The sequence below is a fragment of the Xiphophorus hellerii genome, chromosome 3 (assembly GCF_003331165.1).
Source record: "Xiphophorus hellerii strain 12219 chromosome 3, Xiphophorus_hellerii-4.1, whole genome shotgun sequence".
NCBI classification, from domain to species: domain Eukaryota; kingdom Metazoa; phylum Chordata; class Actinopteri; order Cyprinodontiformes; family Poeciliidae; genus Xiphophorus; species Xiphophorus hellerii.
The window spans coordinates 29,598,030-29,611,477 of NC_045674.1; the positions used below are offsets into that span (position 1 = coordinate 29,598,030).

The window sequence follows — 13,448 nt, forward strand, 5'->3', positions numbered from 1 at the left end:
AGCTCTGTTAAATCTCCCCACGCTATAATCACTCAGTTCTCGCTCTGTTTCCGACTTTCCATCCTCAGATTGACAGTGAAGTCACAGGGAACTTTTAAAAACGTCACCCCCCCCCGACTGACTGGATGAGACACATCACCGCTCTGTTGATTTATTCTTCCAGTGTGCAGCAGTAACTTTGTTAACATCTCTCACCAGCCGATTAACGGCCCTCTGGTGTTGCCAGGAAACAGGTGCTGGCAGCGTTCAAGCTGTCCGTCAGCTCTACAGCAGCAGGAGCGAACGCAGCCGTCGTTACACGCGGGGAGTCTGAGGCAGCAATGGATGTCAACAGGAAGTACAATACAAAGTAATTCACTTTTTTTCCCCATTTGTTGTTACAACCACATTCTGTAACATATTTTGAGGGGGAGAGGGGGATTTCAAGTGACACACTGTCTACGCAGGTTTTGTGGTTTTGCATTTGTATTCAGCCCTTTAGCAGGAAAAATCTGTTGTGACCCACTAACCTTCAGAAGTGACCATTATTCGCTAGTCATAGTTTTTCCAGCTGTTCTGTGAAGAACTCAAGAGGTCTCTTAGAGAACATAAAGATTGATGAAGACCAGAGAAATGGCAAGTGGTAAAAATGAACACAGCAGACAGGTCAGCGATGAAGCTGTGGAGAATTTTAAAGTGGGGTTAGGTTATAAGGTAACTTAAAAAGCCTTGGAAAGTTCATATCCTGCTAAAAAAAAAGAAAACCTTGTTGTACACTTTGCAACACTCTGGGACTCTGGATCCCATTTTACCCGATTGCTAGCTTTTGACTTTTGTGTAATGCACTAGCTAGATTGTGAAGGAAGTTGCACTATGAAGCTTACCGGAATTTATGCACCACATCTTTGCCGGCAACAAAAAGTCCTAAACATTCCTCTTGTTCTGAATTGAATTGCTTAAAATTTGGCCAAAACAAACTGAACGGCACGGGCGAACGCCAATTCCAAAACAGCTCAAGAAATTTATGTGGCTGTTTACAACTCCTCCTGTTTGCTACTCGGCCCGGATGAAATCAAGCTCAGTGGGACAAATCCCAGACGAGCACTGGCGGGAGATGAGAATCAAGCGGAATTGCGTAGAAAAGCAACGGCCAGGCTAGACAGCTCATAAAGCATTAGTTAATCCATCAGTCAAACATGAAAACGTTATGATATGACCTGGCCATGAAACGGCCATCCACGTCATCTGATGGCTCAGAGGGGAACATTAATTAGACATCTATCGACCAGGTCCGTGGTGACGCTATAGAGGAGCTGAAGGGAACCACAGTTGGGTCAGAAGAGATCAGATTTGTCTTCTTTTTTTTTTCCACTTGCTTTCAAAAGCAGGTGACACTGTACATCACCCTGAACACTCCATCCTCACTGTGAAATATGCTGGTTCCAGCTTCATATATGTTTTTATTAACAGAGTCAAGAGTTTGTGTGAAGACGAATGGAGCAAAACGTGGGGCATTGCTAGAGGACAGAACTAGTTGCTAAAGACCTGCTGGGTAGTTTGCCAAGAAATAAATATGGCTATTTGTAGATGTACAGCGGTAGAGACACACTCCAAAAGACCTGTAGTTGAATCTGCAATGAAAGGTTCTATACAGCTTGGGTTGGTCCACCAGATAAAATCCTAATACATCCATTCAATTGTGTGGTTGTAAAACGGCAAAACGTGAAGAAGAAAAAAAGACATGGTATTGTAAAGAGTGGAGTAGTAAACGTCTTAGATAGACAACCAAGTATGAAGTCTTTTTTTCTCTCTCTCTTAAAAAATTCATCTACAAAATGCATGATTACATAGAATTTGATCTTTAGTGATTTTTTTTTCTGACTTTCAATTAGTTTTATTTTTACTTAACTGGCGTAAATTTGGGGGATAAGTTTCTCTGTGTCCCGAAAAGCCCTTCAGTTCATACTGAGGGGAAGAAAATTGTGAAGTTTATCATTAAAATGCATTATTTGTTTTCACAGTTGTTTCCAAGACAGAAGATGATTAGGACCACTGGAATTTAAAAAAAATCTTTTTTTTTTTTTGTCAGTGACCCTAATTGTCTTCCCTATTTAAAGAGGGAGGAAAAAAATGATTGGTCTAACAAGACAACTTTGAAAAAAAGGTCCTCAGCGTAGCAGAACAGCTGCATCCAGAAATTCCCCACCCTGAGAAGAAAACATGGGGCCTGTCGCAGCTGACCCGTGACAAAACTCCGACCTCAGAAGGAGAAAACAGCGTGTTGATGACAATCCCACATAAAAATTCTAAACTGCTGTGATACTGCAGCAGGGAGAGCTTGCTCTGGGTGCTACGATATGACCCTCCCTGCCTGTATCTCTGCGGAGGAGGAAGTGAAGCCCACAGCGTGCAGGATAGAGTGAGGCCTCTAACCTGCTTCCCTGCTGCTCTTCTACTCCTGCGTCTCTTCCTGCCGCCACTTCTACCCAGAAAACCGAGGCAGCTGTGCTGCGGCGGTTTTCACACATCTGCCTTATTCTTCCTTAAATGTCATGAGACTTTGATCCTTCGCCTTTTCACCTCTGACTCTGAACGTTCAGGATTTTTGGATCACGCCGGTCGGTTCACCGTTTAAAAAAGAAACGATTCTCACGGTTCACCGTTTAAAAAAGAAACGATTCTCACGGTTCACCGTTTAAAAAAGAAACGATTCTCACCCTATGAATTTGCGCACGTTTCGTTACCGTACACGCTTACGAGAAGATTAAAAAGACACTTCATTACAATGAATTAGTAACACAGATGCATTTTATTTTTTGTCTCCGACGACAACTTGCGGCAGCGGCTGAACATGGAAGTTGAAGAAAGCGAGGCCGAGGCGCAAAGATGCTTCTCCGAGGCGAACACACCGAGACCAGCGGATCCACTACAATGCTGGGAAATGCAAAGACTACATTACCTTACCTTGTTATACAAACTTGCAATTAAATCTCTATGTGTGCCATCATCATCATCAGTGCCCCTGTGAGAGGATGTTCTCAAAAGCAGGAGAAACGGTTTGTAAAGGGCGCAATCGCCTCGGCCCAAAGCTGTTAGAGCAGCTGATGTTTCTGAACACGAACATGTGAATGAACCTTGTTTCCGGACGACTTTTTAAATCCAGCAGATGTCACTTGCAGTGACAGCAACACAGTTTGGGAAATGTGCCGTTACACCCAGTGAGGCCTCATCTGCCCATCACTAGGTTTCCAAGCTAGCAGCTAGCTATTTCAAACTTTTGTAAATGGCGCCGTCTATGAGCCCCAACCAGGTGTGTTACGGCCACAGACAAATGATCTTAACTCGGACGGGTGGAAGCCACGAATAAACTGGCAAAATGTAGGGAAAACAATGTCAGTCGCCTTGTCCGATACTCCCGTCTCTCACCTCCGACGTCCATCATGGCGCCTCGAATGATCTGCTGACGTAGCTGCCAAAGGTCTCTTCTCGTCTTTTAGGGATTCGTTCACATTCTCACCTCGAAACCCAGGCTTCCGACAGAGCCACACGACTTCAGAGCCTGTGCAGTTTGAAAACCGGCATTATAATATCTAATTGACCTCAGAAACAGGAGCTTAACACACTGTGACATTGTGTTTATTTTTACTTTTTTTGGAAAACAATCTATTACTTAAAAGCAGATAATAATTGGATGGAAAAACAGATATCAGATCGCGCGTTTCGTGAGGAGCTTTCATGATGGCGAACAGATGTCTTCCTTTTAATCCCCCCCCCCCCTCCACCCCTCCTCATTCACTCTGCCTGCCGTCAGACCAGACAACAAATAACCGAAGATGTCATTTTCATGGCAGGGAGCTCCACAGAAGCACCCGGCCAGCTCAGTCAAACCGGGGGAAGCTATTTGCTGACAAATGGGATTTGGTGCCGGGCTCCAGCTGCATTTACTGGTGGGTTTTATTGGCTGAAGGAGCGCAATATCATGGCGGTTTTCTTCTCCATGCCTCTCCAGCAGAGTGGATAACGTTGCAGGGAGCAAAGAGGAATGCCGGTCACGCAGCGGCGCTGTTAAACGGTGGCAGGAGACCAGTGAAGAGGCTGGGCACCGGACGGCAGATGGAGAAAAGATCCTGCAGGAGCGCGGAGGAATGCAGTGTGTCCGTTATAAAGTGCGCTTTACCTGTTCACAGGCTCGTTTTATAGGTCTGGTTTAGCTTTTCATCACATAAAACGCCTGAGGACGGGGCGGAGGTGTGGGGGGGGGGGGGAGGAGCAAAACTCTGAGTATTGCACCAGAAATGAAAATGGAAAGCTGGAACAGAGCGGGCAAAAAGCTATCCTACATGAAGTGTTTTAATCTCTGTTTCAGTTCTGAAATGGACACATGTTCCAGTGATTACTTCACACGGCTTCTGACGAGAGAGCAGAAAAGGCTACACCACGGTGATCCAACAGGAGGCAGTGTTGCGCAGGGCTCTGGTTTGCAGGAAAGGGGCTGTTTTATTCAAACTTGCATCTTTTCAGAGGCGACCCTGAAACTGTCGGTGAGCAGAGGGGTTCGGTTTAAAGCGAGGCGACACGTGTCACCGTCACGACTCACACAAACCCACCGAATGAACTGGATCTAAAACTTAATGGAAGCATTTTTTATTTATTTATTTTTGGCTAGTTAAATAAATAAAAGATGAATAAAAGATTTTTTGTTCCAAAACAATATTCTTTTGTCTAAACCAAAAGATAAATAGAACGAGTCTAAAAGGCCCAGCACAGCCACACGTATTCACTGCCAAGTGTTTATTAGTTGTGGTTTGATGAATATGCTAAATAATATTTATAAGGCACGCAAAATAAAATGGTCTGAATACAACACATACAGCGGCACACATTAGTCATCAAAGGAGAAACAAAAACTGCTATACCTCTTTTGATGAAGTGAAGGATAATTGTAGCTTTAAATAGTTGCTCAAAATGATAAAAACAGGATATATGTTACGTGCATTTAAAGCAGAAGCTATTTCCAGAGGAAGATGTATGACGGCTTAATTCTGTTTCATTCTCAAAAAGAAAAAAAAAAACACAACCACCTGTATGATAAGAGAGTCATAACCCCCCCCCCCCCCCCCTCTTATTCTGAAATGCTCAATTTCAAGTAAAAGGAGTGTGATGTGGAGGAAAATGTGACTTGGGGGTCTTTGAATGAAAAACAGCCATCCTCCGAGCTGCTGCTGCTGCTGCTGCTGTGGGAGAGGATGAGTGAGAGTGTAGGTGGGGAAGTGGGGGCTTTCAAACCACAGCAGGTAGGCAACAGTGACAGGTTTACCTCCCCCTGCTCGTACACTATGGACCTGACATCCTGTCTGCCAGCACACACACACACACACACACACAGAGAAAGAGAAAACAACACGGAGAGACAGAAAGAGCCCAGAGAGGGAGAGAGACTCCGGAGAAGGCCGTCGGCTCCGGCTGTTCTAGCGAGGGATCTGCGGGCGGCCCCAGGTAAGGAGGGTTTGAAAACTTGGGCGACGCCGTTCAGCAGCTGGACACATATGAGGTCAAAATTATGATTCTGTTATCAAGAACAACAAACGTCTAATATGACCGTGACAGACAGAGGTCAGGACATGGTGGCAGCTACAGCGGAGTCTACTTTCTATTTGTTTTTTGAACATTACAAGGAATTACATATCAAACACTTTTTTAAGTTTGTATTTTTAAAAAAAGTCAGAAACTGAAAACCTGTTTGTTTAGGTATAAAGAAGAACACATTCCAATTCAGTCCATTTCTTCGTCTGAGCCTCATCACACCTCTTCGATGTGTGTGACTGACTCCTGTTGGACTTCTCCTCTGTCACTTAGGTTTATTTAAACAGGAGTGTCGGCCATTACGGGGCTTGGCAGCTGCACCGAGCTGCAGCTCCGATCCTTCGTGGGAGTCATATTATCATAGAGGACGATGGCGGCTGCAAGGGACTCTGGCTGGGGGCCAAAGGGCAAAAACGTTAACTCCCCAGCTCTGACGTTACCCAACGTGGAATTGATACAACGGTGCACGTTTTAAACGGAGGTGCAACGTAAAACTGGAGCGTTAAGACACTCCAAGTGTGATCAAGTTCTCTGGACCTTTCCCAATCCGCTGCATGCCTTAATAACTGTGTCATCAGAGGCTACTGAGCACAGGAAGTCCTACGATCCTGTAGTCGATAGTTAGAAGTCTTAAGCTACAAAATGATTTGTCTCAGCAAAGAAAAAAAAAATAAAAACACAAAGCAACCACTTATCACTGCAATGCTCTAGACTCCATCAGCAGTAGAGTTTGTTTGCACTAAAGTTTAGCTTTTCACTCAAGGAGGGAAAACTTGGCTGCAACAGGAAGTCAAGAGAGTTTTGCAGACAGTATTTTGCATATCTGGTGAGAGGTGTGGGTTGTCTTCGTTGAGTGAACAGCACAGCACTGATTAATGGAATGTAATTATCAGTGGGTGGATCTCCTTTACCAACCTCTCTGAGATCTTTAAACAATTACAGCCTCTTCTTTTTTCTTCTTCTTCTTCTTCTTCTTCTTTTTTAACTCCCCCAGCACGCAAAAAATAAACATTTAAATTGTTATGCTTTTCTGAAGTGAATAGGATATGTCGCGTTGGGCCTTTTATGTGTGCTCTATTCTGTCTCTAGTCGTTCGGTGTTTTGACAGTGAAGCTCGAGGCCGGGGTGATACGAAACCGAACCAAAAACCACAAGCATGTTGTGCGCAGACGACATTCTGCAGCTGTAAGAAAACGAAAATTGGGTTACACACACGGCCTCGTGGACAGATTAAACCCCAATTATTATTATTATTATTATTACTTGAGTCGCTTATTTCTCATCGTTGTGGACTAAAATCTGTCCTTCTGCTCTCATCGGAGAGGCCTCGTTAAACCAGGGTTTGCAGCTCGCCTCTATGAGTCCAACCTTCATGTGTTTGTATCTAATGTTCCAGATAGCTTTAATCATCTGGGTATTTGAATTAAATGAGTAATCGTTTATTTAAACGAACTTTAATGTTGACCCGTTGATTAAAAAAAAAATAGAGAGAGAGACTTGTTTTCTAGTGCGAGGCGCATAAAAACAGAGGATTTGGTGGACGGAGGCGGAGTGGCGTTTGATTCCGTCCTTGGCCACTGGGCGCCGCTGTTGACCTGTATTCTGACACAAGCAGCAGAGTCTTCCCTGCCTTCCACGTTCACGAACTGAAAAATTCAGGCCGAAAGTTTGCAGAAGTTTGGGAATGCGGAAGGATGAGGCCAGAGAGGATGGACTGGAGCGACGTCTCACTAAAATGACAAAAACATAAAACATAACTACTTGTACCTTATTTAATGAATATTGTTTAAAAAAAAATATTGGAATTATGTAGATTACCTATTGTTATTTTTCATGTCAGAGGAAGCATGTTTACGTAGCACCAAGCTTTTGTATTGAAATAAAGCTCAACGAAACTGTAATGTAAATAAATGACCGTCAAGACGCCACATGAGTTTTTCCATGCTAACCATAAGAGAGGGTGTGCAAAAAAAAAAAAAAATCATTAGCAAACCAATTTTAAATGTTTTTCTTTTTTATTATTATTATTACCACTTCACTGAAAAACCAAATGTTGGAATTTAGCCAATTTAAATGTTGGGACACGTTTGCATATACTTTCTTTGAGTTCATTCTATTGAACATTTCTAAGAAGAAATCATGTTTAAAAGCTAAAAGAATACTGAAATATAAGTAGGTATATTTAAGTGTACTTGGAATGAATGAACCAACTGATTCCTCTGGGGTTTTTTTTTAAAAAAGAGATAAACAAAGACAAGTTTTAGGTTATGTGCATAAAACATTGATAAAACAGGACCATAACTGTTTAATGTATTGTCAACCATTTTCTCTTCTTTTAGAGCGACTGCTTCAGATTTGATAAGCTTCACTGTAAATGCTGTTCAATCTGGATACAAACTTCAGTTGTTGCTCCAAAACAGAAACCTACAAGTCTTCTTAAAACTGCAATTTATTTTTTTTATTTTTTTGCTTGGTTGATATGTTTATATGATATAGAATACAATATACACATAAGCCTTTATTTATTTATTTATTTATTTATTTATTTATTTTTGCTGGACACGACAAAGACCAGTCCTACTGACTGAACCAACATGCTCTGTTAACTCTGGAGAGAGAGAGAAAAATTAGGAACTAAAAGAACGTTAGAAACAACCAGTAATTAAACTTTGCATTTGAATTTTAATATAGAATTTAAAACCATTTTAGAGACTGGCCTTGAACATTTTTTTTTTAATTCCCTTTATAATGTTGTCACAACACAATTCGCTCAGTGTTTATTGGCTGTCCTGTAGCTCACGCCATTTATTCAGATTGTGTAATTCCCATCATAACGCTATGCTAAACATGTTAGATCATGCAAGACAACAAAAAAAGAGAGAAAGAAATTAGGTTGTGCTCAAAAATGACAAAAGGAAAAATCCAGAGGATATAAGCGTCAAGTGGTAGAGGTTTTCTTCTATTATTTTTATTTCATTTTTCAAATCCAAACCTCTAAATCTACTTCTTCTATTTTTTTTTTTTTTTCACCCTGACCACAATGAAATAAAACGATTTAATGAGGCGGATCTTGGATATAGCCCTCCATTTGGCAAATGAGCTCTATGGTTTGAAAAAAAAAACAAAAAAAAAACTTCTTGTAAGCTGCTTAAGATTCCAAAAAAGCACGTTTTAGAAAGCGTGGAGTTGGAAGGAGGGGGGGGGGGGGGGGGGGGGGGGGAGACAAGAAAAAGCCGCTCAGGGTTTCCCCCATGCGCTTTCCAAGCAGCGTCTCCAGCAGGAAGGTATCAGCCTTGGCCGCGCCGCGGTGTGTGTGAGAGGTGTCAACGAACGGCAGGTTGAACGGAACACGCTTCTCTACTATGGTCTGGAGCCTCAGTTGCTATCCAAACACAAATAAACAGAGGGGAACATTGGAGTTAATGATAGAGGAGGTGGGGGTGGAGGCGGTGGGAGACGGACGGGGGGGGGGGGGGGGGGGGGCGTGTCAGAGGGCGGGCTGAGCGCTCCAGAGTCCCGTAGCCCTAAAAAGTGAAGAACCGCACACTTCCAGCCCCAGCTTCGGACGGGACTCCCACGCTGCCGCTGCCGCCGCCGCCGCTGCCGCTGCTGCTGCTGTCTCTCCTCCAGAAAAACTCTCTTCGCCTCTTTCCACAACTTTTCACAACTTGTCACATCCCAGCAAAGGTCCGAGGCATCAGAGTTTGGCTGCATGGCTACATGAAAGTTTCATGGACTTGGATGTTGGAAGCGTTTTATTGGAGCTCGTCGCCTGTGTAGTTACTGTGGATTACTGACATACCGCAGGACCTCTGGCAGCCACTTATTGGGGTAAGATTGTGTTTGGCAGGGTGCATGTCAGTCCTCCGCTGGGAGAGGAGCCAGCCCCACGGAGCCCACTTGTTAGATCACTTTAAAAAAAAAAAAAAAAAAATCAACAACTTCTAATTAGAAAAAAAACGTTACTTTTTTTTCCCACTCCCGTTTTTTGTTGTTTTTCTTTCCTTTTTTTTTTTTTTTTTTGCTGTTTCACTGCGCAATTGGACCAAACCGAAACGTCCGCTTTTCCAAAAAAATAATCAAACTGGGTTGATAATGTGCAAGACTAGACATCTGAGTCTGATGACAACCGACAGGAGGACGTATCTCCCTCACGTTGTGACATCACTGACCTCTGTCCGTGCAGAGCGCGAGGCGTCACTGAAACTGACAGTGTGGCCTTCGACTTTAGAAAGCATATTACGCCTCCTGACACGCAGTGCGTCATTTAAGCGAGATATTAAAGATTTTAGACGAGACACTCAGGCTGCTGCTAAACTGGGGGGGCAAAAAAAAAAGAAAGAAAAGAAGTCCAAAGGTGAGGCGAAAACGAGCTGAATGAAAGCTGCTCCACTGGGCAAAGAACAACAAGTGTCTCCACGGTGATTTATGCTGCACCTGTGCAAAAATGATATTTAACCGCACCGCATGTGACAGGGAAAGCAAAGTCCAGGGAATTCAATCACATCTGCAGCAAAAACACAAGAGCATGTGCAGCCTGTCCGAGAGCTTCGTGTCTGTCCTCTCCAGGTGTGAGCAGAGACCTAATATCCACAGCGTAAAAAGCCAGATTGATATATTTACATATATGTATATTTCCCAGCTATCAGTATTTCATGTTATGTAGTCAGTCTAAATGATGATAATAATAATAAAAAAAAACCTTTTAGTTTTCATTCTTGCCTGAATATCTGACCGCCTGATAACTGCTGGATCATTTCCAGTTCCACTTTCATCAACTGGAACTCTTACTACTTCCACGACAGTTTTTAAAAATTATTATTATTATATTTGTGAGTCTGTGTGTATGTGTGTGTGTGTGTGTTGGGGGGTGGGGGGGTGTAAAACATAACTTGTCGCAACAAAAAAAAGAAAGAAAGGAGGCCAATCCTGTTCCGCTCACCTCGTCTGTCCCACGTTAATACGGAGGCAGGTCGCGTTTTATTACTGGCAAATATGGTTGTGTGAAATGTTGGCCTGTAAATGCCAGGAGGTTGCCAAGATATGGGGTGTGATGGTGGGGGAGACACGCCATATATAAACATGGACTAAATTTAATAAAGAAAAATACATACTATTCTCTTTCAACTAAAACCTAACGGCTCCAGTAAAATCAGAGATGCATTCATTTCATGCAAGAGGTCAAAGCCGTTTATTATTATTATTATTTTATTTTTTTTTAATATTCATATTCTGCCTTCTTTTCAAATCTCTGAAACTCTGCAAACACCAAAAAAAAAAAAAAAAAAAAAAATCCGTCTACCACGAATTTACACGGAGAACACTTGTTTGTGAGTGGAGCAGTCTCATCCATTACGCCTCCTGACACGCAGCGCGTCACTCACTGTGATCTGAAATCCCCGTTTCGCTGCGATAATCGAAGCCAGATGAGCGACGCGTCTTACACCTTCTTGATGTCGACCGGTTACAGTTTCGATGAGTGATTTTTTTCTTTGATGGAATTATTTAGAGACGCGGTGCGCACGTCGCGTTAAAATGTTAAATGTGTGGGCGTAAATCTGGGTACGGTAAAAAATGAAAAAGAATAAAAATAAATAAATAAGCAGGTTGTTCATTATGTTTATCTGATTAAATAGAAAATAGAGGCTAATTCGAATTTCATTTTGGCTACAGATGTTATTGGATTTTTTTATTTGATTTATTTATTTTTTACATACAAGTTATTACATCAGAGTTTTTGTCGTCATGTTTCGTTATTTAAAAGCCATGAAATAGCCATGTTTCTGTATTATGACAGCCACATAATTACTCACGCTGAGCTTGGCGTTAACTCACAACTTTCATTGCTTAACTTTCTTTGTTGTTGTTGTTGTTGTTCTCCCGCAGGGTTTCCAGCTTCCTCCGCTGAGGTCTGAGCCGAAATGGGGAGCAAAGCCCTGCACGCTCCGATCCCGCTGCACCCAGCCCTCCAGCTCACCAACTACTCCTTCCTGCAGGCCGTCAACACTTTCCCCGCTGACCAGCTGCAGGGACTGTACGGGCTGAGCGCGGTGCAGACCATGCACATGAACCACTGGACTCTTGGCTACCCGCACATGCAAGGACTGAGGTCGACGATCACGGCGGCCGCCCAGGGCCTGGTGGACCCCAGGATCCCCTTCCCGGCGTTGCCCTTCACGGCGGCCGCGCAGCTCTTCCATCCGAAACAGGCCGCCGTCACGCACGGCGTCCCCCCACATCACAAGGACAGACCCAGGTTTGACTTTGCCAACTTGGCCCTCGCCGCCACTCAGGAGGACCCGCCAAAGGCCGCGGACCTGGCAAAGCTGACGTCGGGACTAGGGGGGACCATCTCCGAGCTGAGCAAGCTGTCCCCCGACAGAAAACCCACCCGGGGCAGACTTCCGTCCAAGACTAAAAAGGAGTTTATTTGCAAGTTCTGCGGCAGGCATTTCACCAAGTCCTACAACCTGCTCATCCACGAGAGGACCCACACGGACGAGCGGCCCTACACGTGCGATATTTGTCACAAGGCTTTCAGGAGACAGGACCACCTGAGAGACCACAGGTGAGACGGCGCTCTGTGCAAAACTACCTGCCTGCAGAAATATCCACTCTGTTTTCAGCTCAATGTTTCTTTCAAAACATAAATTCTTCTACAGCCTTGATTTTGTTTTTGTTTTCTACACGAGTGCGCTAAATCTTTACATTTATTTATTTATTTATTCTTTTTTTTTGCATTCTAAATGTGTGGGGGTTTTTTTTTACGCAAATCCATCCAGACCCTAATGAAGTGCCACTTCTTCTCCCCCCCCCCCCCCCCTCCCCCCCACAGATATATCCACTCCAAGGAAAAACCTTTCAAATGTCAAGAATGTGGGAAGGGATTCTGTCAGTCCCGCACTCTAGCCGTCCATAAAACCCTACACATGCAGGTAAGCTCAAAATACTACGCATGACCCTGACCTGAAATGCTCAAACATCATGACTCTGTGTATGCTTGCATGCATGTGGGATGTGGATTAGTCTTTTTTTTTTTTTTTTTTTTTAAATCTATCAATAAATAAATAAAACTACTGCATTTTGGCCTGTGTTCTGTTTAAAGCGTAAAAATTAACCCGTAAAATTGTCATTAAGAGCTTGCAAACTTAAAAGCTCTTTATATATATATATATATATATATATATATATATATATATATATATATATATATATATATATATATATATATATATATATTAGTGTATTTGGATGTCTGAAAAAATACATCTGAGCTGTACAATTAAAGGGAATAATCCTTTGCTTGCTTTAAATCTAAACAGGAATCCCCCCACAAATGCCCCACATGCGGAAGAACCTTTAATCAAAGAAGTAACCTGAAAACTCACCTTCTCACCCATACAGACATCAAGCCCTACAGCTGTGGCCGCTGCGGAAAGGTGTTTCGGCGCAACTGTGACTTGCGACGGCACAGTTTGACGCACAGCCCACATCAGGACTACTAGGCCTGGACAGACTAATAAAAATAAACCAAAAAAAAAAAAACAGTGGGGGGCAAACAAAGCTCGGCGGGATGGCTCCCCGACTTTTTTCTTCTTCTTCTTCTTCTTTTTTTTCTTTTTCTGGTCATCAAAGAGACTTTTCGAAGCAGGACACCGTTGCTGCCTCGGTGCGCAATTTCACTGAGAGGATTTGCTTGCGCCTCAAGGATAATCCAAAGTAGCCACGACAAAAAAAAACAAAAAACACCCAGCTTCCCCGGCACCTGTAAATATGAAGACTGTGTAAAAAAAAAAAATAATAATAATAATATTAATTAAAAAATAAAAGTGTTGTTTTTTTTATTATTATTATTATTATTTCCTTTTTCTGACCTTGAAATAATA

The 13,448-nt window shown here is 42.9% G+C and overlaps 1 protein-coding gene across 3 annotated transcripts; it reads left to right on the plus strand.

Annotated features, from left to right (window-relative positions):
- The first annotated feature begins 5,451 nt into the window (after nt 1-5,451).
- Nucleotides 5,452-13,360, plus strand: osr2 (odd-skipped related transciption factor 2). Of its 3 annotated transcripts, none has more exons than XM_032559470.1 (4): nt 5,452-5,475; nt 11,449-12,130; nt 12,398-12,497; nt 12,885-13,360. In XM_032559470.1, the coding sequence occupies exons 2-4, from the start codon at nt 11,484-11,486 to the stop codon at nt 13,065-13,067; spliced, it is 930 nt and encodes a 309-aa protein (XP_032415361.1). In that variant the 5' UTR covers nt 5,452-5,475; nt 11,449-11,483; the 3' UTR covers nt 13,068-13,360. The 3 variants fall into 3 exon arrangements, with proteins under 3 accessions (XP_032415361.1, XP_032415360.1, XP_032415362.1); XM_032559469.1 differs by lacking the exon at nt 5,452-5,475 and adding an exon at nt 9,100-9,393; XM_032559471.1 differs by lacking the exon at nt 5,452-5,475 and adding an exon at nt 9,101-9,393 and having other exon boundaries at nt 12,967-13,360.
- Nucleotides 13,361-13,448: the final 88 nt, after the last annotated feature.